Consider the following 26,501-nt stretch of genomic DNA (forward strand, 5'->3'; position numbering starts at 1 on the left):
CCACAGTCACAGTCACAGTCACAGTCACAGTTACAGTCACAGTCACAGCAAACACTACTACAGATACCACAAATACAGATGCAAGTGCCACTGGAATCACCTCGAAATGTCCGGTTCAACTCGATGAGCATGACATACTCGGTGCCGCCCTCGCCAAACACCTCATCGCCACCCTCACCCATCCTGCGTCATCATCAAAGCCTGTCAATACATCCGACCAACATTAACATCAACACGCCCTCACCCATCACTTCATCAACATCACCATCATCTGTAACATTAAAATCGTCCAACAACAGTGTAACACCGCCATACATCGTCGGCAACTCGAGCCCACTCGAGGGCAGCTCGCCGTCACAGACGCCACCCCTGTCGGCACAGGACCAGATGCCATCGTCGGCCTACTATCCCAACCCGCATCACATATCCATCTCGATCTTGGACAAGGAGTCTCGCCTGAGCACTGGCTCCGACAGCTTCAATGCGTTCCCAGGCGAGCTCACCTCTAGCGGGTACATCAACAAGCGATCCAGTCTGTTCCTCAGCGTCCCACCCACGGCCACTGAGGGCGGCGTGGACAAGACTTCGACCAAGAAGGAACCAGAGATTCCACTGTATGAGCGCATAATGATGCGCCTGTCTACGCTGGTCGAGTCGTGGCCATGGCTCGTGCTCATGGTGCTGTCCATCCTCTTTATTATATTCATCGACGACGCTATTGGTGCGGCGGGCTCGCTACGCACCGACGCACTTGACTACACAGTCCTGGCGCTGCGCATAATCATCCTAATCTTCTTCACATTCGATGTGGTGGCCAGCATCATCGTCTATGGCAGCCACTACTACAGCTCGCTACCGCTACTCTTCTTGGACATTGTGTCGATACTCTCGATCCTGCCCAGCATCGTGTGCTTCTTCCTGGAGGAGCCACTGCCGTGGAAGCTACAGGTGTTGGTCATTGGCCAGTACGGCCGTATCATCCGTTTGTGCGGATCCTTCATTCGCGTCTCCCTGATATCCACGCTCCACAGACGACTGTGGCGCAATCGCAGGACAAGCAGCCAGGACAACCTCCAGGTGGAGGCCAGTAAACTGGGCGACAAGCTGATGTTGGTCACTTTGAACAAGATAGTGCTGCTAGTGCTTCTGGTGTACTTTGCCACGCAGCTGTTGACCTATCATCCAACTGGAAACAAGGCCATCGAGACCAATCTTGCGAACCTACAATATCAACAGATGAACCTGGAACCATACCAATTTGCAGCGTCCGTACAGAACATATTGGCAACCAACAGCGAGATCCTAAAGTTGGTCATCTCAGGCCAAACATGGTTGAACAACAAGTCAGCAATCAACCATCTACAATATGGCGCAGTCCTAGAGTACACCTATCAATCAACATCAATGATCCTGGACAACTCGGTATGTAGTCCATCCTTCCCTCGACCTCACTTGCTCACTCACTGACTCATTCAATCAATCAATCAAACATTACAGGATGCCATCAGATCATCCAGCATATACCATCTGTGTCTGACAATCTTTGTCATTGTAATACTAATTATAGTCAACTTGATGATCATGCGCGACAGTTACAATCTGATCATTTATCCATTGGAGAATGTGATGGCAATCGTCAAGACTCTGTCCAAACAGAATGCTGCCATACTAAAGAAGTCAGAGTCATTGGAGAATGCCACGGTTGCTGTCAAGGAGCCACATGGCAATAAGAATCATCACTCTGGACTGGACGATGGGTCAGATGAAACTGGATTCCTCATTGGTATGCTTAGCGAGATTGATGGCTCACTTCAAGCGGCTAAAGAGAAGGTCGAAGAGGAGTCCAACCAGAACTCCAAGCTCAAGAGCGAGATTGAGGACCTGAACGCCGAGAAGTATATACTTCAGATTCACTTGGATGTATGTAACATCTTCACTCAGCTAGCTGAGGAGCATCGCCAGACCAGCATAATACTCATACACGACCTCCACCCACACTAGTCTGTTCTGCGAAGGATAGAGTTTGAGGACACTGTTGGAAAGCTGTTGAAGAAGAATATGGACTTGCTGGCGATCAATGCCAAGCCATTACCAGATGGAGTCAATGGAGATGATATCAAGTTCAAGACAGAGGACAACAATCCAGACAAGTTCATTGTTTTGGCTGGCTCGTTGGACAAGCTGATCGATCGCCTGACCATCATCAACAACCATGACATGAAGTTTGCCAACGTCCTACTCATGACCTATAGACGATTCATCTCGCCTGTCGAGCTGATGGAGCGTCTGATCATTCGCTTCTGTGTCACACCCGCGCTGGCACTGTCGCCCACCTTTTTGCAGATGGACGAGTACGTCTCGGACTGGCGCAGGACCAAGCAGGAGCAGTCGCGTCTCAGCGTGTTCAACGTTATCAAGCTGTGGATTGGCAAGTTCTACTGGGACTTCAACGATCCCAAGATGATTGAGTTGCTTAACTTTTTACTCAAGACCATCATGCCCTCGTTCAAAATGGATCGCTATGCTTCGCACCTCGAGACAGTGTTCCGTCGCAAGCAAGACGGCTACGTGCCACTTCGCGAGTACATCCCACCACCCATGCTCACACAGGAGGAGGTGGCCCAGATGATGGTCGTGGACGACCGCGTGCTCTTCAACTTTGACATCAACGACATTGCCATCCAGATCACGCTCATTGAGTTTGAGCAGTTCAAATGCATCCGCCCACACGAGCTGCTGGACCTGGCGTGGACAAAGGCAAAGACCAAGTACAAGACATCGCCCAGCATCTGCCGCTTCACCGAGCACTTTAACAACTTTAGCTTCTGGATCCAGATGCAGGTGGTCAAGCACGGCAAGGTCAAGGAGCGTGTGTCTGCACTCAAGCGCATCATCGCGTTGGGCGAGTGCTTTGTCAATCTGAACAACTTCTATGGCGCGATGGGCGTGCTGGCATCGCTCGAGTCGGCAGCCGTCTCACGTCTCCAGAAGACATGGGATCAGCTGCCCGAGGCCTCAGTCGAATCATACCGCGCACTCCAGGCATTGCTGTCGCCCAATGGCAGCTACAAAGTGTACAGAGAGCGTCTGAACCAGACGTCATCGGCGTGCATCCCATACCTGGGCGTCTATCTCACCGACATTACATTCATCTACGAGGGCAACCCCGACCACAAGGACGGTCTGATCAACTTCACCAAGTTGCGCGAGATCACCACGACCATCCTGTCCATCCTCCAGTTCCAAAACACGCTGGAGTACTACTATGAGCCCAACGAGAAGATCCGCTCGCAGCTGGACTTGCGCGCACCCAACTCAGACACCATCTACAAGATGAGTCTGACAGCAGAGCCAAGGAGAGCTTAATAAATGTTGTTCTTGTTCATATATAAGTATGTTGTTATTACAAGTATCTATCTATCTACGAAAGGATTGGTGAATCGATGACTGCAAAGCCAGCAGCAACACCACCTTCATCGCTTGATGCTGTCTTTGTCCTTAGCAATATTCCTCCTTCTTCGTTCATAACGACCTTGTCTCCATTCCTACGATTGGTTGAATGAGTGAGTGAGTTAGTGAAAGAATGAATGGACGAGTGACTGGATCTTGGGCCAAGCTTACCCAATGTATAGTCCAAAGATTCCAAGCTCGTAGAGTGCCTCAATCTCGTGCAACTCACGCTCACGGATGATGAGTGTCTTGAATGGTCTTGGCTGGATGCGATCCATGAGGATGAATGATGAAAGTTCGTCAGGTGACATTGACTGAAGGGATGTGCGAACTTGGTCGTTGTATATGTTGTTGCCACCGCCCTCGCGCTGTGGCTTCATGACAAACAGCTCTGGGTGCTGGATGGCGCGCTCAACCACTGCTGGATCGATGTCCTCCTTGGACAAACTGTACAGGCCAGTGAATGATTGACGCATGCGCTTCACGGACTCTTGATCCTGCAACAGCTGCTCGAGCAGCTGTGGCTTGGCAATCGCCTGCTGGATCTTCTTGGCGCCGACCAAGTGGTTGGCAATCGATGGACACTTGATCGACAACGATCGCTCAATAACCAGACGAGCATCCCACTCAGCCTGAGTCGGATAGTCGGCGGGTGTGTAGCCGGCTCTAAAGTAGGATATGGCCACCTCGTGACCATCGATCAGCAATGCTCCAGTGTCTGCGCTGAGGCTGCCGCGCTCATGCACCTCTTGAAGCGTCCTCCTGATCATCTTGACCTTGTGTCTGTTCCAGAGATTGTACTCAATGATCTTCTGGTCCCAAATGTTCCTCTCGCCCTTCTGCACGATCATCATGGCGACAGCCTTGTCATTGTTGTACAACTTGAATGCTTCGGCGATGGCTCTGGCAATGTTGACAGCAGTGTCGTTGACAGGCAGCTTGTCCAGAGGATACTGTTTCTCGAGCTGATTGTTGCTGATGAGGTACTTGTGCAGCTCGGACACCTTTGACGAGAGACTGCCAAACGATGACGAGATGGTGTTGAGTTCGACCTGATAGAATCTCCATTCTCCGCTGTCCTCTGTTGAGTCGCCTGGTTGATGCAACATGTAATCCGATCTAAACAGTCCTAATTCAATCTGTTGTCTAACGCCCTCTGCATTGACCTTTCTGTGAATGTCCAACAATAATTGAGTAAATGTATCTTGTACACTTGATTGATTGTGTGATTTAGTGAGTCGAGGGAGGTTAGTCAGTCAATGCTCAATGATGCCACAGCATTCATTCATTCATAGCTTACTTCTTCAATGTATCTTGGATGAAGTTGTAGTTGCGACTTAGGTGGTGTACGAGCAGGTTGTAGTCTGTGGCCAATGACTTGGCTTGGTGGAATAGTTGATCAGGGAAACGATTGGGCAATAGTGATATTGGAAGATGTGTGACGATTGGATAGGCAATTGCATCGCTCTCGGCCTGTGTCTTCTTCTTCTCAAAGACTAAAGAGTGGCCGAATGCCCAATCTATAGCCTGTTCAGCAATCTCCTTTATATTGCCAATTGATTGATAAGCTGTTGTTGTAACAGTTGTAGTTTTTGTCATTGTGATCAAGATTATGTATAGTTATGTATTTGTATTATATGTATAAGTATAAGTAATAATAATATTAACAAGGTGTGTTTGAAGAATGACAAGATGAAGATTCTTGACCAAGTGTGGTCAAATCGAATCGTTTTCAAGATTCTTTGGAAGGTGCTTCTGTTTTGGTGATCTTTGGGTTCCCAATGGATGATCAAGGGAACAATGACCATTATTTAAATATTTAATTTATTTTTTTATTGTTCTTTGAATAATTGATTGATGATTAATTAATTGATTGATTGATTGAGAGATGATTTCCAGTGTTGGATTGAATTTTTGTGGATTAGTTTGTTACCAACTTGGGTGGTGTAGCAGGAGGTGATTGATAGTGAGAACTCAACCCTTGAAATATACTAGATAGAGACACTGTGGAAGTAGCAGTAGTAGTAGTAGTAGTAGGGACAGGTGATTTTTGAGTGCTATCCAATGAATTGGTTATTGGTAGCGGTGATTTGGCTTGTTCAATGGTAGTAGTAGTACCATTGCTCGAGGTAGGAGGAGGAGGTTTGTACTTTTGAATACCTCTTGATCCATTAACCAAGTACATCACTCCCTTGATAATCCTAATATGGTCAAAGGTAAAGAATACTTGGTGGCTTATGATGGTGGACCTCTTTGTTATCATTGATATTCTGATAAAAAATAATGGATAGGTTAACATGAGGTAGAGATCTCCAGTGAGGCTGTCAAAGCATGATTTGCTATTTAGGATACTCGTGTCAATCATGAATTGGTCGGTGATGTCTTCAGATGACTTTGCAAAGGGATTGAATATGACGATACGTCCATTGACCACCACATGGATCTTCCCAAGATGGATAAAAGTGCAAGTTGGGATACCTTTAGACAGTTCATCAATGTCACCAATATGATCACATTCCTTGGTGATGACATTGAGCCTGTCAACCCTTGTAAGATACTTCTCTTCCATTTGGCCACCAATTATGTAAATGTAGTTGTTGGGAACGTCTTGTAGAACAGAGATATTCATTCCACCTTCAAGAACGGTCTGTGTCCATGAAGGGAACTTCCTTGTACGTGAGAAGATGTAATATTGCAAATACATCCTGGATTTGGATAGTCCTGATTCTCCAAAGACATAGTGATCATCACCAACTGAGCATGATTGAAAGATGGGACCCTTCACCTGAGTAAATGGCGTCCTCTCGAGTTCAACAATACTTCCATTATTGGTATCATACAATAATGGCAATCCCCTATTATCCACCATGAAGATTTGAGTATCCTTTGATAAACTCTGAGGACACACGGAGACATTGTTCTTGACAACCTCCATCAATGACACACTATCAGAATTGAGAATGAGATGCTCAGGTTGATTGAGGGTATCCTTGGTCTTGACTAGATACTGCTGTAGCTTCTTGAGACGACTTGTTTCTTCTTTGGATCCGCTTGTATGGTTGGCAGAGTCTTTGATTCCCTCCATGAATGACCCAAATGATACAACCTTGTTGACCAATTTGATTAAGTCGACAGCAGTCATGTCCACAATACAATGCTCCACTCCATCACAATGGTCGAGGAGACTCAAAGTAGAGTTGAGATCTTTGATGACCTTCTCCACAGTTGATTCACCATCCTTGATACTTTTGATTAATGGCTGCTTCAACTTCTCTTCTTCCTTGTTAAGCTGTGTGTGCAACTCCTGGAAGACCTGACTAAGTTGGCTGACACTGTCGGTATGTGACTTGTGGACAGTGGACAAGGACTTGAGGATCGTCCACAATGTTTGAATATGATCTCTTTCCTTCACATAGATTGGAGTAGACTTGTTGGACAATGATGCCTCTGTCGCTAGCTTATGACCCAAGTGGTCCAATGTCACACACTCTTGACATACCAACTCCTTGTCATCCAGACACAGAAACATCTGTTTCAGATTATGTTTAACACAATGTTCACTGACCACCTCAATCTTAACCTCCTCGGCTTTATCACTTTTGGTACTCTCAATCATTCTTTCTTCTATTATAATATGACTAAATATATATAACAATGTTAAAGTATATTTAATGATTGAATGATTGAAGAATGATGGAGGAGGAATTAAACTTTAATGTTCATTTGGATATTCTATCCATTACACAGATTTGTACAACATATTATCCACGGAAACAGAGGCCCATTTTTGTGATCAACCAAGATTTGGTCCCAGCAAAATAGTGAGATCTGGATCTCAAATTGGGTTTGATTGTTTTGATCATCCAACCACTTGCAAAATCAAGTTGGCCAAATGGTTAACTGATCATTCACTCCGCCTCCAGCGCACAGTACGAAACTGCATCACTCACCTACTTCGCGATCAATGTGAAGGGCAATTTGGGACTGATTGATTGATTGGAAACTCAAGTGATCACTGGCAACCAAACAAATGGTGAACAATATTATTCTATCATTCAATCATAGTATTAATCAATGAAACTATCAATAATAACTTTCATGAACGTTATCAACGAGTTGGTTTGATCCTTGTAGTAGTAGGAAAGAGTAAACAACATAGATATATTTTTATTTCTTCTTGATTATTTTTTGGCTTGCCCAAAGAGGTCAGGCCTAACATTGTCAAACAAAGACATTGGTTTTCCATTTCCGTTAATTTGTCGACCGTTGTTAAACAAAGTTGTAGGTGCTCCAAAGGATGTAGTCTCTGGCGGATTTCCAAAGATTGAGTCCCTGGTCCATTTGCCAAAGATAACATCATACTTCTGGACAAACATATTATCATTCGATGTCAAGTATATACATTGGCAATAGATTGTAATGTTGTCAGTTCTCCATGGTAAGAGGATTGTTGGTACAGTTGTAACTATTGTCAGAACTTTGGTCTCCATTGACAATCTGAGTAATATTTCCGAATTGTCCACACCTATTAAAAGATAGAGACATTCTTGGTATGCATTAAAAATCGCTTTTCCTAACAATTGATTGTAGCTAACATTGAATCTGTTGGTGACGTCACCTCTGTTTGTTGACTAGATCATACTCAAAGATGCGTCCAGAGAACACCACAACCAATAGGTCGTTGTAGATGAATGCTACCAACGCGTTCGAAAGTGTTGTTGCTTATATCGAACTTATCAATTCTGGTCAGGTGTCCAGAGAGCGTTCTGCCTCCAATGAGATAGATATAAAAACCAGCGATCGGGAATAATACTGATATTGATTAAGTGATGATTTAAACTCTCAAATAATGATGGTACTCTTCATATGTATGATTGTAGGTGTGGATAATGAAGATTAGGATGGGGTGTACTCGAATACAGTCTTGAATATTCTCATGAAGCGGGGGTATTCTTTCCACTCAATTCATCTCTCAACATTGGTAGAGTAGAGTTGTATATCGAGATATATATATTAATTAATACAAATATATAAATAGATTTGAAAATGATAAGTACATCTTATAACGACTATTTATCTTCAGCAATGGATAAACCAATCAAATATTAATTTTAAATAAATTAATAATCAATCAATAAAATTAAAATAAAATCCATTCCAGGGTATTAACTAAGTTTGTATTTTATTAAAAGTATTTAATTTAGATAAGAATTAATTATTGGCCAAAAGCATCAGTAAGTTGAAACAAAGAAGTGGTTGCTCCAAAGCCATTTTGAAGGGGAGGGAGAGGGGGATTGCCAAAGACATTGTCCTTGGTCCAAATGCCAATGGAGGTACTATACTTCTGGACATTCTTTGTTTGGTTGGAAGTCAAGAAAATATTTGGATATATAAAGGACATTGTTTCAGTCCTCCAAAAATGAGGAAACGTTGCTGGTACAGATGTCAAGATGACCAATTGTTTGGTCTCCATAGACAACTTGAGAAGTACCTCACAGTGGTCCATTTGTACCAAGAGATAGAGTGTTTCTGAGTATCTATTATAACAAGCCTTGCCTTGAAGATGATTGGAATCTACATTGAATCTGCTTGATACATCTAAACTCTGATTGTTGGCAAAGTCATATTCAATGATTCGTCCATTCGATACCAAATAAAGAAGATCTTTGTAGATGAATGAGCAGATTGGAGTGCTTCCGCCAATCTCGGGAATGTAACCTAGTCGTTCGAAGGTGTTGGTTGGTATATTGAACTTGTCTATCCTTGTCAAGTATCCTGCCGCCACTCTTCCACCAATGAGATAGATATTTGAATAGTCCTTGAAATTGTAAAGTACTGATATTCTCTCTCCTCCTTCTCCAGTGGTGATGTCTCCTTGGTGGGTGTAAGTTCCTATATAATTTGAGAAACAAGAGTAGGTCTTGGAAGATATAGAGCCACCGAATATATAGATCCGACCACCACAGTCAGCAAATGAATCTCTTGTGTAGAGCCTTGGCTCGGAGTCCTCTACAGAGTATTTTCTCCAACCACCTTTCTCTGTGTCAAATGTTGACATGTATCCATCAGAATTGATTCTATAAAGATATTTGTCTGGCATCTTGAAGTCGTCGGGGATAGGATCAATTGATACTCCTTGTTGAACAAGTTGGGAAACATTATTCATCAACTGACTCTGGTCGAATTTGAAACCAAACTTGTCTGGCTGTTCATATTTGGGACGATGATTCTCTTCGTAGTTCATAAGATGATGTTGGAACAGATAGAGCCGAATCTCTGGTTCATTTGGATCTTGATACACTCTATCAGTTTCCTCCACTTTGGAATTCTTGATCAAATTGTCCAAAGAGTCGGATGAGTGGATGGCAGTGACCAAAAATTCAATTGAGTTGCTTGGTATCTGAGGTAGTGGTTCCCCAGTACCATTGGGAGCCGACTTCGATTCCGTTACACACTCCTCGCTATCATCTTCCTCTAAACTCTCTGTTGCCTCTTTTTCATCAACAACAATCTTAACTTTATCCTCATCCTCCTTCACTTCAGATTCTTGATGTATGAAAGATTCCCACCAACACGAGTTGGTATCGCTCTGGTTGGGGAGGCCAACTAGTAGGAGTAGGGAGTTGACTTCCTTTATGGCCTTCTCCAGTGTTGCCTCTGTTGCTTCAATGTTGGTAGTGAGTGGCTTAATCAGCTTGTGCTCCTCGAGAGTCAGAGCTTCATGTAGATTATGGAATAGCTGGTGTATGACCTTCTCTTGATCGGTGAATTCGTGATGGGCCTTTGCCAGACCCTTCATTGTTGTCCAAACATAATTCAAACGTTTGGTGTGCTCCACCACAATAGGTGCTTCTTTGTTGGCCATGTAATCAGAGTTGGCAATCTTGTGTCCAAAGTGTTTGGAAGATACACAACCTGAACATATCATATCATTGTCATCCAGACACAGGAACTGTAGTTTCTTGTCATGTTTATTACAACGACCAAAGGCCTTTCCAACATCCTTCACTTCTTTCTCATCCTTCTTCTCCTTCACCATCTCCTTATTGGTAGTAGTAATAGTTGCACCAAACATTCTTACTATTGATTGATATTCTATGTGATAGTTGTGATTATTGAGTATGATTAATGATCACTATCATAACGAAGATGTGTTATTGCATAACATTATCAGATTGGTGACGATCATCCATTCATTCATTCATTATCAAGATCCGGCTGGGGTTGTTCCAACAATCACACACACATCTTACAAAACGAGTGTGTGTATCAATCACCTGGCGGAACACTATCAAACTAAACATACAAGATGTATCATGAATATGGTCAAGCGATATGTTTATCTTCGCTGTGCCTGTAGTTGTGGAGGGAGTGGCAGTGGCGGATTAACAACTTGTGGCAGCACCTGGTTGTTGTTGTTGTTGTTGTTGCCAAAGACAAACACTGCTGGTGGTTTGGCCGGTGCTGGTTGTGCTGGCGCAGCAATTGGCACAGCTCCACCAGCAGCTCCAACACCTCCAAATATGTTGAGGGGCTGTCTAGAATTGTCCATCAGTGTTGTCCATGTATCCTGTGCAATGTTGTATCTCATCACTGTATTGGTCGCCGGTGTATACAGATACAATGCATCGTTGATGATCGCCACCGAGTGCGTCTTCCACACCACCTTGTCGAGCAGTGGCAGCTGCGCCAGACATGTGAACCTCTTGGTGTTCAACGAGAGCTTGATAAAGACCTTGAGGTTGTCGAGCAAGTAGATGTGGCCGAGGCCGTCGTAGCACACGCGGCTCGACAGATGGATCGTGTCCAGGTGGAACTGAGGTGTTATGTCCACGCACTGTCGATTGAACATGTCATAGGTGAGGATGCGACCCGTGCAGACAATGTAAAGCAGGTCATTGAACAAGAATGTGCACGTAGGTGTGCCAGTGCCCAGCTCCTCGATGCTGCCAATCCTGTCAAACACCTTGGTGTGTACATTGAGTCGGTCGATGCGCTTGAGGTATCCACCGCCGCCGCCGCCAACAATGTCGGCAGCAGGTGAGCGTCCTCCAACCAAGTAGATGTAGTTGGAGCCATCGTAGCACACAGCCGCGCTGTTTCCTCCGTCGCCAGTGGTGACCTCAGCGTGGTCATCGTATATCTTGTTGTTGAGCGAGTAGCGCGAGTACGTCTTGGTCAGTCCTGAATCGCCAAAAACGTATATATAGTCTCCGACGCGAATGAGTGAGCTTGAGGTCTGTGAGCGCATCTCAATGTCCTTGGCCGTGTGCTGTGTCCATGTTGCGGTGCCAGTGTGGAAGGTGCTGAGCTGGCCAAGCGCATTAAGCATGTAGAGCAACGATGACTGTGGCTTCAGAGGCTCGGCCCTCAGTGTGCGATCAGTTGTCATGTCAAAGCCTAGATTGATCGTCTTTGTAATGTCGCTCTTCAGCCTGTCCGACTGGAACTTGATCGAGAGGAAGTCGGGCAGCGAGTAGCTGACGTTGTTGAACGAGACCAAGTGATGTCTGAACTGCCCCAGCAGGTTGTCCTGGTCGCCAACCACAACGTCCTCCTGGATGGGCGACTGATTGGCCGTGACGAATGCCTCGATTGTGCCCGAGGACTTGATCGACGCGATCAATGGGGCCATGGCCGTGACGCTCACCTGCTGCAGTCCATGCTGTTGCGCGGCTGCCTCTTGATTGTTGGCGGGGTTGTTCACGCCGCCAATGAGCACAAGTATCGAGTTGACCTCTTTGATGATGTTCTCGATGGTCGACTCGGCCTCTTGACGCTTGGATACGAATGGCTTCTTCAACTTGTGCTCTTCGATCGTTAGCATTGCGTGTAGCTCGTGGAAGACCTGCTGAACACGACTCTCATTGTCGACCAATGACTCGTGCACCTCGCCCAGATCCTTTAGCATGCGCCACAGTGCATGGAGACGATCCCTATGCTCTGCCACTATCGGTGTGGCCTTGTTTAACAACGATGCTGCATTAACAAACTTGTGAGCAAAGTGTTCTGTCGTCACGCAGTCTGAACAAATCAAAGTTCTATCATTCGTGCACAAGAACTTCAACTTCTTATTATGTTGTGGGCATTTGTCAACCATCTGTTCATCAGTATTGACATGTTTGTTATCCACCTCCATGTATGTATATTATATGTATCTTTATCTTTATCTCTATGTATGTGAGTGATCTAGGAATGAATGATAGAATGAATGAATGAAAAGGGAGGGAAGTTCTTCAAATCTTCAAAAACTTCAAATTTGTGTTAATTCCAAAAGTGTGGCATGTACTTTGTGGGATTGACCCACCATTCACTTTCATTTCGAGATCGAACTTATACATGTACAGATAATAATAAATACTTAAAGACATACACATACATATACACATAGAATGAACAATAATAGTAATGATACACCACCTACTGTCACAGTGACATCGACTACATCACCAACAGCTACAGCAACAACGACAGTATCATCGACCAATGCAGTGATGGCAGATGATAATATAAGTGAACATTCATTGGCATCAGAGTTTCTTACGACCAACTTGAACCCACCATTCAATAAGAAGGGTTCAATAGAGATATATAGAGACTGCTTCTACGCCAAGCTAACACACGGTCTTACCGCCTACCAATTGTTTGAGCCGGCCGTGTCAGAGTCGGACCCTTCACAACTCGAACCACGTCTAATCCGCAACTTCAAACAAAAGACCTCACCAAAGAAGACCAAACTCGTACTCTACATGCATGGCATGTACTGGTGGGGCTTCACCTTCCACAGACTAGTTCAGCCACTCATTCAAAAGGGATACACAGTTCTATTGTTTGGTATGTGGTCGTCAGTCATGGTGCAGTCAATCAATCAATCAACTATCTAACATGACTCAATGTGCGTACAGACTTTTATGGAAGAGGCAGGAGCGACTCGCCAGACATACCTTATACTTTGGACACATATTTGGGACAGGCTATTGATTTGATTGATTATCTATCGGTGGAGAGAGTATATTTGATTGGATATTCTATGGGTGGCGCAGTTGCCACTCACTTTGCTGCTACACATCCACAACGTATCATTCGTCTATGTCTAATGGGTCCAGCTATCATCCCCGTCAGCATACCACTAGTCGCCAAACTGATAACAATGCCATATCTTGGAAAGTTCCTTTTCAAACTGGCTGGTGCTAGCCAACTCATTCGCTCGGTCGAGAAGTAAGTCACACCTGGTGGGACATGACATGACCTGGCACGACTGACCCTGACACTCAATCGTCCAACCATGACACACATTCAACCAAACAATCAAACAATAGTGATAGATTCAAGAATGACGTTACTGATCCAGAAAAGATTGATCCAAACATCATTGATGACATGATCGAAAAGGTCAAGTGGCAGGTACTTGAAAAGCCAGGCTTCCTTGATTCCTTCCACAGCACACTGTACAACAACAACTTTGCAAATGGGCATCTCCATTTGCTGCCAAACATACCCGCGAACCTACCCATTACCGTCATTCTTGTAAGTGTCTCTCCATCTTTGTGTCGTGCATGACTCCCCAATCATTCAACCGACATATTAATTAATGAGCCCACAACTGACAACATACATACCTGATCACATGCATACATACATCACATACATCATACATCTAGGGCTCCAACGATGTTGTAATACCTATCACTAGTGCCAAGTCGGCGATCAAACATCATCTGCCGCAGGCCACCATTGTCACTATTGAGAGTGGGCACGCCTTCCAAGTGGAAGCCCCACAACTACTGAAGGCAGCACTCATCGATGAGTATCTCAAAGAGTCAGCTGTATGAGAGAACTCTCTCACGAACATATTAAACATTTTGGTATCAATCAATCAGGTGATATCAATAGATCGATATACATAGCCGTCATGACGGCAGGTAATGATAATGATTTGGCGCCAAAATATTGATATTTGACGATGATCACACGATTCGCAATGATCAGGAATGAAGCACAGACTCTACCCCCATCCGATCGCGCATGTCGAACAACCTCGCGTTATATCTCAACGGCATGAACATGACAATCATGGACATCGAGATCAATGATTGCCTCACCCAGTGGCGTGTCTATTATTACATCGGTGGCAGGTTAGGCTGTTCAAGTAAGCACCCATCCCATTTGCCTTACTAGGTTCATGACGGTCAGTGTGTGTGGCCCTTCCCAACTTTGTTCTTGCCTTGACCCGTCGCCAATGATGGCCTACCCTATTTACACACCCTCACTCACACTCACTAACTCAATCAATCGACCAATCAACAACCTTCGTGCCTTCACTTGCCTGACATGTGTTGCTGTTGCAAAGGTGCTGATGTCAATGTTAACAGCACAGCTGGTACTAAAGATATATGATGGTGATGTGTTTGCCTGTCTCCCCCAAGCCCTTAAACTCCCCCTTAACTACCAAACAACCAAGAATACCCGTATTCCATTCTTAACTTGTTATAGGCATAGCAATATTGGCTAGGTCATCATCTCATCAAGTGATCATTCCATTCCATTCCAACATCCAACCTACATTCACACACAGATATATACACTACTTATTACTTAATCAATCAATCAAACACATGTACATATAATCAGACACCAGTTGACAGACATAGCCAGACCAACATTACACCTACCCTCCGCCTCCTATCCCCATTTTCACTCTTCTTTTCTTGTAAATACTACTACTATTCCCTTATACCCCGACCCGACAGACCAATCACAACAGACCAACTACAACTACAATCACCGAACCTTGATGTAAGTTACAACAACATACTACCATACTACATATATCACATATGGATGACCTTGAACATGCTACCGGTTTGCAAACTTCCCGCGCYTTTTCATCAACCACACTTCAACACATCCCAACCATCTTCATTGATTGATCAATCAAACTGTGTGTGTGAGTGTGCTTGTGTGAAGTGAGTGCCATTGGCACCAGCATCCTTCCTCTTTCGCCCAGCGTAGCCACACTAACTTCTGCTGCGACTTGTGTGCATTGTGTGAAGTGGAGATGATGGAGGATGAGGTATATGGCTGCGAATGGGTCTATCATTCTTCATTTGTACCCCGCCCCGATCCCAACACAGAAGTTGGAATTGACTACTCTTGCTTCTGTATCCAAATGTAGGATGGCCCACCCTCATTATATATATATTACCAATAGGTGTTTGTATATATATCCACACACATCGTCGATTGATTGATTAATTGTTTGTTTGTTTGGTGTTGTTGGGCAATGTTTGTGTGTGTGTTTGAGGAGAGAGAGTGAGTGATTGCGTGTGATTGACAAACAAACAAACAAGCAAACAACAACAACTATAAGATCAAGTCAATGGTCTTTGCTGCATTCATTTCCATCCATGACCAAACACACACACACACAGACATCACTATAACTACAATTACCAGTTCTTCTACTTCTTTAAGAACAACATAAAGATCAACAACAACTAAAACAACGATTATTATATTACATTATGATACAGCGGGATACTTCCCATCCTTCATAACACAATCAGTCATTCAATCAATCAATCAATCAATCAATCTAAAATGTAAGAGTCAATTCAGTCTTGTTCCCATTAATGTGTTTCCAGTTTGCAATTTGCCCATCGACCTCACTGTTTCACTCAAAGTGTGTGGTGGAACTCTGTCGACCTGGATGTTTGTTCATCGCAACCCACCACACACCAACCAAGAGGTATCTTTGGTCAATCAGCATTGACATCATATCCGATTGATTGACCAAAGTTTATTGTTGTTGTACATGTACACACGTACACCTCACTCAGTCAATCATATTGTTATTATTATTAATTAATCTTATATTTGATGATAGCAATCTCATCATCAATCAAACAAACACATTCAATCAATCATTGCCTTTATAAAGCAAAGAACTTTGGTTACTAACGTCACTCAACAGTTAATTCTCATATTATCCTTCAATCAGATAATCAAATTATTATAACAACCAACATATTACACCTACAGTAGTAACTGTCTATCCATCCATTGTACATACATACATACTTCCCTACTTAAGAAAGAAATGAAAGAACTATCCAACATACTTAATGATCTACACCTAGAGTGCCAGTCCCAACAACAACCACTGCCAATGACACAACAAGTTGCCAGACCTGGATCTCCCATTGTCAGTACAACACCAGGTTGTAGCACACCAGAGAGACCTACCACGCCAGTCCAACACTACGTGCCCAAATGTCCAGGTGCACCAATCAAAGCGCGTCAAAGTACCCAACGCCGGGGTGTCCTTCGTCCAAGGATGCTATTCCAGTAGTACTTGGCCACATCCACATCTACCTCCAGTAGTAGTACCTTCACATCCATGAACCCTTATGGTTATGGACCAATCATCATCTACCCAACCTACCTTCATACACAAATGGAACCGTCCATCAATTGATTGAACAATGTCCATCACCCAAACAACTCCACTCTATCGACAAAAGAGGGGATGGGAGGCCTGTCGGCCTGAAGCTGCACGGCCTACCCATCATATACTATATATAATTACCCTCCTCCAATGTAACACCATGTACCATTCATTCAATCGCCTCTACTCCTCAGACTTGACTAGCCTGAACCCAACACAATAAACAAACCCATTACCTTTAACTATCCCATAGGCCAACGCATACTTCAAATGTTGTGAATGGACTGACGGAAGTGTGTTTCCTTCGCGCTTGTGTGAAGACGCACGACCTTGAGGCAAGTTCATCAATGATTCATTCTTTCATTCACTTTGCGAATCAATCAACTTTAAGACACATACTTGTACATATTAACTCTATCTATAACATACAACATCGCTATGGCAACAGTAAGTACTTCATTCATTCAATCATCATGATGATACTAACCATTGACTCAAACTCAATTAGAAACGAAAGAATGAACAACAGAATGATGTATTGACAAAGGTTAGGAGACAGGATGGTGAGAATGATAATGATGGTGATGCAGTGGCAGAGGTAGAGTTTGAGGAGCTCAATCCAGCGACATTGAAGAAGTTGGTGTTGACATTTGAGAAGAAGTATAATATCAATCAAGAGATGCGTATCAAGTATGCAGACAACCCAGAGCGATTCATGACCAGTGAGATCGAGCTGGACGACGAGATCAAGAAGCTACAGATCGTTGCCACGGCACCAGAGCTCTATCCACTCTTTGTCAAACTTGGCGTCATCACCTCACTCGGTTCACTACTCCTTCATGACAACGTGGACATTGTAATCGATATAGTTGATCTCTTTCACGAGTTGACCGAGCAAGAGACGCCCAACGACGACCAGACCCTCGCTCTAACAAACAGTTTGGTAAGAGTTCTTCAGATGCGAGCGGGGCGAGAGTGGACACGCGACTGACTGTACACCAACCTTAGATTGAGAATGGAGTCGTCGAGACGTTGGTGACAGTACTTGAGCGATTTGATGTGTCAGAGTCAGATGACCAGGCAGCCATTCATAATACATTGTCTGTGTTTGAGAATCTGTTGGAGTTGAAGCCAATGGAGACGTCGAAACTGCTCGCGGACAAGTCAAACATGTTCAAGTACATACTCACGGCGATCAGATCACCTCCAGCTGCTAGCGTACCATTGAATGTTAGACTGTACTGTTGCGAGATCCTTTCCATCATACTCCAGACGAATGAGGAGTCGCGCGACAAGTTTGCTCAACTTGGAGGCATTGACTCATTGCTGGTCGTCAGTGCTGCCTACAAGAAGAAGGCGCCCGAATCATTGGAAGAGACAGAGATGGTTGAGAATGTGTTCTCCTCCCTATGCTCCAGTCTCCTTGGTAACCAGGCCAACAAGGATCTATTCCTACAATCAGAGGGCATTGAACTAATGCTCATGTTCATAAAGTATGTAATGTGTTTGGCCGCCCTGAAACATGTTTCAGGGTCCCTGCATGGATGTACTAACCAACCTCTGGCTTGGCGTGGAACAGGAACAAGACAGTGTTTAGGAGCTCGGCGCTGAAGGTGCTGGCCTTTGCACTGACGCGACATCAAGGAGCCAACGAGATGTTTGTCGAGAGACTTGGATTGAAGACATTGTTCTCAGCGATGATGAAGCGAGTCAAGTCCAAGCACAACAAGAACAAGAACAAGAAGAACAAAGGAATATATAATGAGATGGAAGATGATGGTATGGTTCAATTGACGGCAAACACGTCGCCTCGCCATGCACACCCACGATCACTGACTAACCAGCAACGACAACAAACAACAGAGCATATCATAACGATTGTACACTCATTGTTCACAAACTTGGAGAAGGGATCAGCGAGATACGAGAGATTGGTGTCCAAGTTCACAGAGAATCAATGCGAGAAGATTGATAGATGGTTCGAACTGTTTGATAAGTACTCCAAGAAGCTGAGGGAGGCCGAACAGAATCTTAAACAGGAGCATTTGGAGAATGGTGACGATGAGGACGATGATGACGAAGAAGAGTTGTTCTTTAGACGTTTGGATGCTGGTCTGTTCAAGTTACAGCACATAGACATTGTCATTGGCATACTATTTGGATACAATGTCGGTGGCGACAACACTATAAAGGAGAGGATACAACAGGTGATCAAACAGAGGAATATAAACATGGATAACATCATTGGAATTCTTAAAGGTATGTTTTATCATGTCATGATGACATATGTTGATTGATTGATTGGCATACTGACTGACTAACTGAATGAACAATGAATAGAATATGAGGCAACGATAGAGACCTCACAATTGAAGGATCAGGATAAGGAGCGTGACAAACAGTTTATAGAATCACTCATCAATACACTGCGATCCAATTGATCGACCATTCATCTATTACATTATCATCATGTCAATCAATCAATCCATGGACACATGCATACATCATGGACCATGTCATGTCACCTCTGTTACTGCGCCACTAACGTCATGACCTAGCTTGCTAGACTGTAATGTCTACTCATGGCTGAGGCGACGTGTTTGGCAGAAAGGTCGATCGGATGCTACGCACAATACGTCATGTGACAATCAATCAATCAATCAATCAAATGTGGAGTGATGATGGTGATGCGATTTCATAATGAAAGTGTCAGTTGTTGGCAATACATACTCCGAGTACTTCCAAATGGGGAAGAGGCAATCCAGTCTAAGTGTGTGTCATGGTGACAGTTGAATAGGTAGTGAGTGAGTGAGTGAGTGACTCGTGGCGTCTACCCAATGTGCGGCCACCTCTACTACCACAACACTGGCAGGATGTTGTGTTGTTCTCTTTTAAGTTGCGGATGGGCTTAATTGATTGTCGGTTGATGATCAGCCAGACACATTCATGTCCAACCAACCCACGTCGACTACCAACCAACCAACCAACAATACGATATTCTCAGCTCAACATAACTACCAACCATATTCTATTGAAGTTTATTATAACAACAATCAGCATGAATCACTATCACACTTGGATGACCTTTTAAGGTCAACCCACCCATCACCACCATCAACATTGGCATGGCTTGGCATCCTCCACAAAAGATGATGATCAAGTGACCATGATTGAATGATGCATGTGTTTGGCTGCTGCTCTTGATATTGTTGGACACTTCTAAACACTTTGTCAATGCCATCCATCCATCAATCAATCCATCAACTCCATTGGAAATGCATATCAATCACTACCTGTCATGTGATCATCCACAACTACCATCAATGATGTGTGTGTGGGTGTGTGGGTGTGGGTGTCACCTGATCAACACAACACACACGAGTGAAGTGATGATGTAGGGAGTGTGTTGGTTGGTCAGGTGCATTGTTAGATGAGAGTTATAAGTATATTGTATAAGTAATAATACTGATCATACCACACTCACTCACTAACTCACTGATTCTCAATACACACAATTGAGAACTCATTTGAGAAATGATGGATGATGTTAACCTTAAGTTATGCATTGTATATACATTAACTTCCCGCACCTACGCATCCACTTCCACCCTCTACCTCATCGACCACCATCAGTCCACTGTCAATCAAACAATCAACTCCCTCTGTTATAATGGGAGGATGAGGGTGCACTTGATGGGTGTGAGTGTCCTTTAATCGTGGAAATATCATTCATTATACGTCCTGCCAGGCAGTCATTCAGTCTCAAGTGTCCAACTAATAACACATCACATCAATCACATCATAATCCATCCATCAATCAATCAATATTACATTACATTATATTGATCCATCACTTAAATATCCCCGAATATATCATATCCTATTTACTTTACTTACTTTTAAAGTCCAACTTATATTCTTACGATAAATATTAATTTATATATATAATTAATTTAAATTAATAATAATAATAATAATAATAATAAAATGATCGAGATGGTAAACACAATTCCAGGTTATCCAGCAGTGGGCTATCACACTGGATACCAGAGTCCAGGATATGTAATGCATCATGTCCAGACTGTGCCCAATGATTATGATGTGGCCAACACCTACTATCATCAACAACAGGCCAACCAATTATACCAAAGTATTCCGAGCAGTCCTGTAGTCAGTAAGAAGCGTGCATTCGAAAATCACCTCCTCACACACCCACCGGCTACGCCGTCCAACAACTATACTCGCCCAACTCCTATCAATTCCAACAACTTCAACAGCAACAACAACTCCAACAGCAACAACAACATCAACAACAACAACAACAACAACTTCATCAACAACAACAACAATATCAACAATACCAACAACAACAACAATTACAACAACAACATGCTCAACAACAACAACAACTTGTACAAGTTGGATCATCACCAAACTCAAACTCATTCTATTTGTCGAGTTCGCAACCGACTACGCCACCCGAGCCCAGTACAATGGTCGATCAGTTTGATGAGGACATTGATGAACAACTGCGAGAGTACCTCGCGCCAATGTTTGCCAAATACATGGACAAGTCCACCAAGGAACATCTGGCCGTGCTCATTGCAGAGTATCTCAGTGATGAACTACCACTTAGAACACTGGTCAATGATCTTAGAATGATTACAATGGATGATCGCACACTACTCCACTACCTTATCGAGATATTCATTGTTATGGATACCACCAACAAGATGTACAACTACCTTTTGGAGAATGGAGTCGATGAGCCCGAACTAAATATAGATACCAAGAACTTTGCCATGTTATTCGATGCCGAGATGGTATTCAAGAAGGTATGTTTGATTGATGTATGAGAGGAATCATTCCAGCCCCGCCCCATCACCTTATCACACTCTAACACTCAATCACACCAACATAGAGGGAGAGATCAAGAAAGAGTGTGAGCAGGGGACTTAGGAATCCACCAAATAAGTGGACAAAGGAGGAGAGCCAAAGGTTGATCCAGTTGGTGCATGAGAGTGGAGATAAACAATGGAAGAAGATTGCCATGCAGATTGGTGGAGGCAAGACTGGTGCACAGTGCGCTCAACATTGGAAGAGAGTGCTGTGTCCAGCGATCAGAAAGGGCTCGTGGGACGAGGAGGAGGAAGCCAAGTTGTTCATACTGGTCGACAAGCATGGACAGAGCTGGAAGAATGTGGCTTCGGAGATCCGCACCAGGACCGACATCCAGTGTCGCTATCAATACTTCAAGTCGTGTATGTCGCGCGAGGTGCCCTGGTCGCCCAAGGAGGACGAGTTGTTGCAGAAGAAGGTTATCGAGTGCAAGCAAGAGGGTCGAGAAATCAGTTGGATGGATCTCTCCAAGTCGATGGCGCGTGCTCGTCAGACCAAGATACCCAGGACCGCTCTCGAGTGCAAGTCGCGCTGGGAGGCCATATCAATGGGATCAATAGTCGATGGCATGGACCTGACTTCGCATTTCTAGGTGGGTGGTTGGCGGATTGATGGTCCACCATCCAAGGCACATTCATGTACAGTCTCTTCCTACTTTAATTAAATATATAGTAATACCCTTCCGAGATCTTCATTCTTTATAAAGTATAATTTATTGTTTGATCGGTTGAGACAATGAAAAGAGGCGAACCTAAGTAGATCTGTGAAGCGGAGCAGAGGAGTTCGTTAGTATATGTGATTGAATAGTAGTTGATGATGATGATTATGACGATGTTGATGATGATTGGTTGGGATAGACATTGATTCATTCCATTCATCGAGTTGTTCAGGTTGTATAAGTTAAAGGGTCACGGGTCTAAGACCTATTTCTTTCAATAGTTTTCATCATTCAAGTACTCGTAAGAAGTATATGTCCATCATCAATCATTCCAACATCATCATCGTCTTATGTTAAATGTTATGTTCACCTACCATTTGGATTTGTTTGATAATGACTCGCTCAGTGGGTCGTCTTTTGGTATTAGTGATTGAAGCAATCACTTATGAAAAAATGAAGCAAGAAGTGCCTCAAAATATCTGCCCGGGTTTTTATTATTGACTTTCGTTTGACTTGAATCTTGATTTGTCGGGATGGTCGTATTCTTGATTGAACGAATGATTGAACGTGTAATGATCATACAAATAATTGGAAATCAATTAGATTGTTTAACCATAACAAATTATTGACAATCGTTATTTACTCTTTATATATGTCTATGATTGATTGTTCAAACAAGGTCTCATCACAGCAACAAAAAACGTTGGAAGAAACCCTTGATCGGCCAAAGAGAGACATTTGGTCGACCAAAGAGACCTGTCCATCCTACTCCTTTTTGAATCCAATCAATGTGTGGAAGCTTTGATTGGCGAACATCCATCAATCAATCATCAATCAATGTATCTGTACAAAATAATTTATTCCAACTACTTCTTGTTGTGTGAGAATATTGAGAGAGCTGTGGCCTTGATCTGTTTGGTCTTCATGCGCAGACTGCTTGATGATGTTGACTTCTCTTTGGTTGCTGCTGGTGTCTCAGTGGTGTTGTTACCGCCACTGCCACTGCTAACTCCTGTGGTCGATGATGAGGATGAGGACGAGGAAGAAGAAGCCACGGGAGCCTGTGAGATAATTGATCTTCGCTTGACTGGTGTCTGTCGAGTGGTCGATGGAAGCTGTGACGATGATGGAGTTGTAGTTGTGCTTGGAGACTCATTGTTCGCGTTGCCTGGTGTAGCTGGTAGCTTTCTTGATGGTGGCAGTGGAGGTGGTCTGTGTGGTGGAAGCTGTCTTCGTACCGGAGGTGTCGGGGCACGTTTAGGTGAGACAAACTTGGGTGCTGGAGGTGTTGGTCTATTCGATGATTTCCATGATGTGGCCGTATTGCTTGTTGTTGACGTCGTTGTCGTTGGAGTGCTGGTCGATGTCTCTGTGCCTGTGCCTGTGTTGGTGGAAGTTGGTATGGGGTCTTTGCCATCCTTGTCCAACGATACTGTCTTTGGAGTTGAAGTTGGAGTGGGTGGACGATTGGAGGATGATGGAGTGGGTGGCCTGTTGGATGAGACTGGGGTCGCGGGCCTGGACATGCTCCTCCTCTTGGTGTTGCCAGCAAGTGGCTGAGCATCACCTGAAAGACTGGATGTCATTGGTAGTGGTGAACTTGTCTTTCTCTGCATTCCACCAGCGGGTGGTTTGAGCATGCTGTTGCCAGTCAAAGGTGTTGGTGATCCATTCTTTGGAGATGCTCCAGATATCGATGGCTTCCTGCCGACGCCCAGTCCAAACATGTGTGAGGGTGACTTGTTGCCACTTTGATGTGGCTGGGTACTAGGCGGGCTAGGCAGATCATTGATGGTATTCTCCGTGATGATGTTGCCAATCATTGACAGTAGCTCACTCTTCAATGATGCTATCTCACTTGTTACATGCTGTTTGATGTTGGTCTGCAACTCTGTGAGTTCACTCTTTAGGTTGGCAACAGTTTGTTCCAGCTCCTTGATTGACTGTGAGTTATTCGACTCCCTTGTCACCAAGTTGTTGTTCATCATATCTCCAATGTTCGGTTGACTCAGTGTCCTCTTGAGTGCCGCAATGAACTCTGGTATATTGTCACTGATCATGTCCACTAAAGTAGTAATTGGGTGATTGAGTGAGTGATTGAAAGAGTGAGGGATAGTTCCAATAAGAGACATACCGTCGTCGTTGACAACCATTGTACCGCTGTAGTCTTCATCGTTGTCTGAGAGAAGACTGTCGTCGTCGTGGACGATGAATGTTGAGTTGTCGTGGTCGTCCTTTAAGGCTGATGTGGCGTCAGCTCGTGTGGCGGCAGCAGCCGATCCAACAACAGTGATACTCTTCTTCTTTTTCATCAAAGCAGCGCGCTTCTTATTACACTCCTCAATCAATGGTCTCAACGACTCTATTGATCCCGAGGTAGAATGTTGGACAATGAATGGGTGCTGGTGGTGGGAAGGTCGATGGAATGTTAGTGAATGATTGATTGATTGAGTGAGTGATGGAGGGTAGTTACCGAGAGTAGTTCCATTGCAGATGGTCGTTTGGCAGGGTCCTTTTGACAACAGCATGCTATCAGGTCGTTGAGCTCCTTGCTAAAGTGATGTGGCTTGGTGAGTGTTGGTGGGTTCTTGTTGGGGATCATCAGCATGGCACGTGTTGGGGCCATCTGGTAATATGGAGGGAAGCCCTCAGCCATCTCAATGATCGATATTCCCAAACTCCATATATCGCATCTATTATCATATGGCTTCTTCTGGATGATCTCGGGCGGCATCCACAAGGCTGGAAGGTAGGCATGTGATGGTGTCAGTGATCAATCAATAAATCATGATATGGTCAAGGACATACGTGTTCCAATGAACTCTGTGGACTTGGACAATTCGTCTTCGAGTTGTGCACTCACTCCAAAGTCTGCCAGCTTGACTATACTGTCCTCGTTGAGTAGGATGTTGGCAGCCTTGATATCTCTATGTATGATCTGATTGGCATGGAGGTAAGTCAGACCCTTGAGAGCCTGGCTTACAATGGCCGATATCTGTTTCTCTGTCAATGTCTTCTCAGTCAACTCAATCATATCTCTAATTGATCCCATACTACAATAGTCCATCAAGATCTAATCATTGTGTTTGAGTGTGAGTGTGTTAGTGATGGTGAAGGGGCTGGGATCATTCCAGGACCCAAACATACCCATAGTTTGTCACCAGAGTTACAACATCCAAAGTAGCTGACGATGTTGTTGTTCTTGCACTTCTTGAGGATGGTGATCTCTTTCTCGATGGACTCTGAATCTTTGAGCGGGATGACTTTGACGGCCAACTCAAAGTTGTTGTCCCGGTGGAGGGCCCGGTGAACTGTGCCGAATGAGCCAGTGCCAAGCAACTCCTGGAACAGGAACACTTGGTCCATATTCTCCTCGCCAGACCATTTGTAGTCAAAGTCCACATGCACCTTGTGCTTGACGTTGAATGGCGAGCCCACGTCAATGTCTGGTGTGGCGCCGGCACCTGATGATGAGGGCGCGGGCAAGGGCGCGGCATTGGATGCCTTGCGTTCGCGCATCTTATCCTTCTGTATCTTCTCTGCCTTTTTCATTTGCCTTGGCCACATTCTTGTTGATGTTGGACGATCCGGTGCTGCGCACGCACTTGGCCAGCGAGTCAAAGATGATCTTGCGCTCCTCCTCGAATCTGTCCCTCTCGCGCTGAAGTGTCTCGCGCTCCTCTCTCAGCCTGGCCTCGCGCACCTCCACTTCACGCAACTGTTCGTCCATTGACTTTTTATACTCCATCTGTTTCCTGGCTGATGATGCGCCACCACTACTGATCAGTGGTGAGTTGGTAACATTTGGTGGCGGTGGACCTCTTGGAGATGATGGTACATTTGATGATGTTGTTGACGATGATGATGATGATGTTGAAGTATGAATTGGACTTGACACCTGAGGTGTAGTCATCGTTGAGTTATTATTATTATTTATATCTTCTTCCATTATTATTATTATTTATATGATTGATTGATTGTTTGATTAATGTTGTTGGATGGAGGTGATGCAAATAAGTAAGTAAGTAGTGATTGATGAGGTATTGT

General features: G+C 44.2%; 11 protein-coding genes across 11 annotated transcripts; 5 read left to right on the forward strand and 6 right to left on the reverse strand.

Annotated features, from left to right (window-relative positions):
* Nucleotides 1–78: 78 nt before the first annotated feature.
* On the forward strand, nt 79–3,366 carry SAMD00019534_025850 (hypothetical protein; the record flags this gene model as incomplete). Its single annotated transcript, XM_012901883.1, has 3 exons — nt 79–1,422; nt 1,498–1,920; nt 2,002–3,366. 3 exons carry the CDS (start codon nt 79–81, stop codon nt 3,364–3,366), a joined length of 3,132 nt encoding a protein of 1,043 aa, XP_012757337.1.
* A 55-nt stretch (nt 3,367–3,421) lies between these two features.
* SAMD00019534_025860 (hypothetical protein) lies at nt 3,422–5,049 on the reverse strand (the record flags this gene model as incomplete). The annotated part of the gene is made up of 3 exons (XM_012901884.1): nt 3,422–3,545; nt 3,622–4,662; nt 4,751–5,049. The coding sequence occupies 3 exons, from the start codon at nt 5,047–5,049 to the stop codon at nt 3,422–3,424; spliced, it is 1,464 nt and encodes a 487-aa protein (XP_012757338.1).
* Nucleotides 5,050–6,284: 1,235 nt separating this feature from the next.
* On the reverse strand, nt 6,285–7,066 carry SAMD00019534_025870 (hypothetical protein; the record flags this gene model as incomplete). The annotated part of the gene is made up of 2 exons (XM_012901885.1): nt 6,285–6,305; nt 6,359–7,066. The coding sequence occupies 2 exons, from the start codon at nt 7,064–7,066 to the stop codon at nt 6,285–6,287; spliced, it is 729 nt and encodes a 242-aa protein (XP_012757339.1).
* Nucleotides 7,067–9,690: 2,624 nt separating this feature from the next.
* On the reverse strand, nt 9,691–10,525 carry SAMD00019534_025880 (hypothetical protein; the record flags this gene model as incomplete). Its single annotated transcript, XM_012901886.1, has 2 exons — nt 9,691–9,778; nt 9,906–10,525. 2 exons carry the CDS (start codon nt 10,523–10,525, stop codon nt 9,691–9,693), a joined length of 708 nt encoding a protein of 235 aa, XP_012757340.1.
* A 267-nt stretch (nt 10,526–10,792) lies between these two features.
* On the reverse strand, nt 10,793–12,589 carry SAMD00019534_025890 (hypothetical protein; the record flags this gene model as incomplete). Its single annotated transcript, XM_012901887.1, has 1 exon — nt 10,793–12,589. A coding segment is annotated over one exon (1,797 nt), but the record flags the coding sequence as incomplete, so codon positions are not given.
* A 253-nt stretch (nt 12,590–12,842) lies between these two features.
* On the forward strand, nt 12,843–14,282 carry SAMD00019534_025900 (hypothetical protein; the record flags this gene model as incomplete). Its single annotated transcript, XM_012901888.1, has 4 exons — nt 12,843–13,284; nt 13,356–13,668; nt 13,770–13,977; nt 14,112–14,282. The coding sequence occupies 4 exons, from the start codon at nt 12,843–12,845 to the stop codon at nt 14,280–14,282; spliced, it is 1,134 nt and encodes a 377-aa protein (XP_012757342.1).
* Nucleotides 14,283–16,836: 2,554 nt separating this feature from the next.
* On the forward strand, nt 16,837–17,031 carry SAMD00019534_025910 (hypothetical protein; the record flags this gene model as incomplete). The annotated part of the gene is made up of 1 exon (XM_012901889.1): nt 16,837–17,031. A coding segment is annotated over one exon (195 nt), but the record flags the coding sequence as incomplete, so codon positions are not given.
* A 304-nt stretch (nt 17,032–17,335) lies between these two features.
* SAMD00019534_025920 (hypothetical protein) lies at nt 17,336–19,338 on the forward strand (the record flags this gene model as incomplete). Its single annotated transcript, XM_012901890.1, has 6 exons — nt 17,336–17,344; nt 17,406–17,840; nt 17,906–18,390; nt 18,477–18,676; nt 18,761–19,156; nt 19,238–19,338. 6 exons carry the CDS (start codon nt 17,336–17,338, stop codon nt 19,336–19,338), a joined length of 1,626 nt encoding a protein of 541 aa, XP_012757344.1.
* A 1,519-nt stretch (nt 19,339–20,857) lies between these two features.
* SAMD00019534_025930 (hypothetical protein) lies at nt 20,858–22,382 on the forward strand (the record flags this gene model as incomplete). The annotated part of the gene is made up of 4 exons (XM_012901891.1): nt 20,858–20,896; nt 21,077–21,320; nt 21,380–21,732; nt 21,819–22,382. Coding segments are annotated over 4 exons (1,200 nt in total), but the record flags the coding sequence as incomplete, so codon positions are not given.
* A 938-nt stretch (nt 22,383–23,320) lies between these two features.
* On the reverse strand, nt 23,321–26,006 carry SAMD00019534_025940 (hypothetical protein; the record flags this gene model as incomplete). Its single annotated transcript, XM_012901892.1, has 5 exons — nt 23,321–24,519; nt 24,589–24,856; nt 24,928–25,196; nt 25,263–25,527; nt 25,602–26,006. The coding sequence occupies 5 exons, from the start codon at nt 26,004–26,006 to the stop codon at nt 23,321–23,323; spliced, it is 2,406 nt and encodes an 801-aa protein (XP_012757346.1).
* SAMD00019534_025950 (hypothetical protein) lies at nt 25,975–26,367 on the reverse strand (the record flags this gene model as incomplete). The annotated part of the gene is made up of 1 exon (XM_012901893.1): nt 25,975–26,367. The coding sequence occupies one exon, from the start codon at nt 26,365–26,367 to the stop codon at nt 25,975–25,977; it is 393 nt and encodes a 130-aa protein (XP_012757347.1).
* Between the last annotated feature and the right edge of the window lie 134 nt (nt 26,368–26,501).

Source organism: Acytostelium subglobosum, assembly GCF_000787575.1.
Source record: "Acytostelium subglobosum LB1 DNA, scaffold: scaffold4, whole genome shotgun sequence".
Classification (NCBI taxonomy): domain Eukaryota; phylum Evosea; class Eumycetozoa; order Acytosteliales; family Acytosteliaceae; genus Acytostelium; species Acytostelium subglobosum.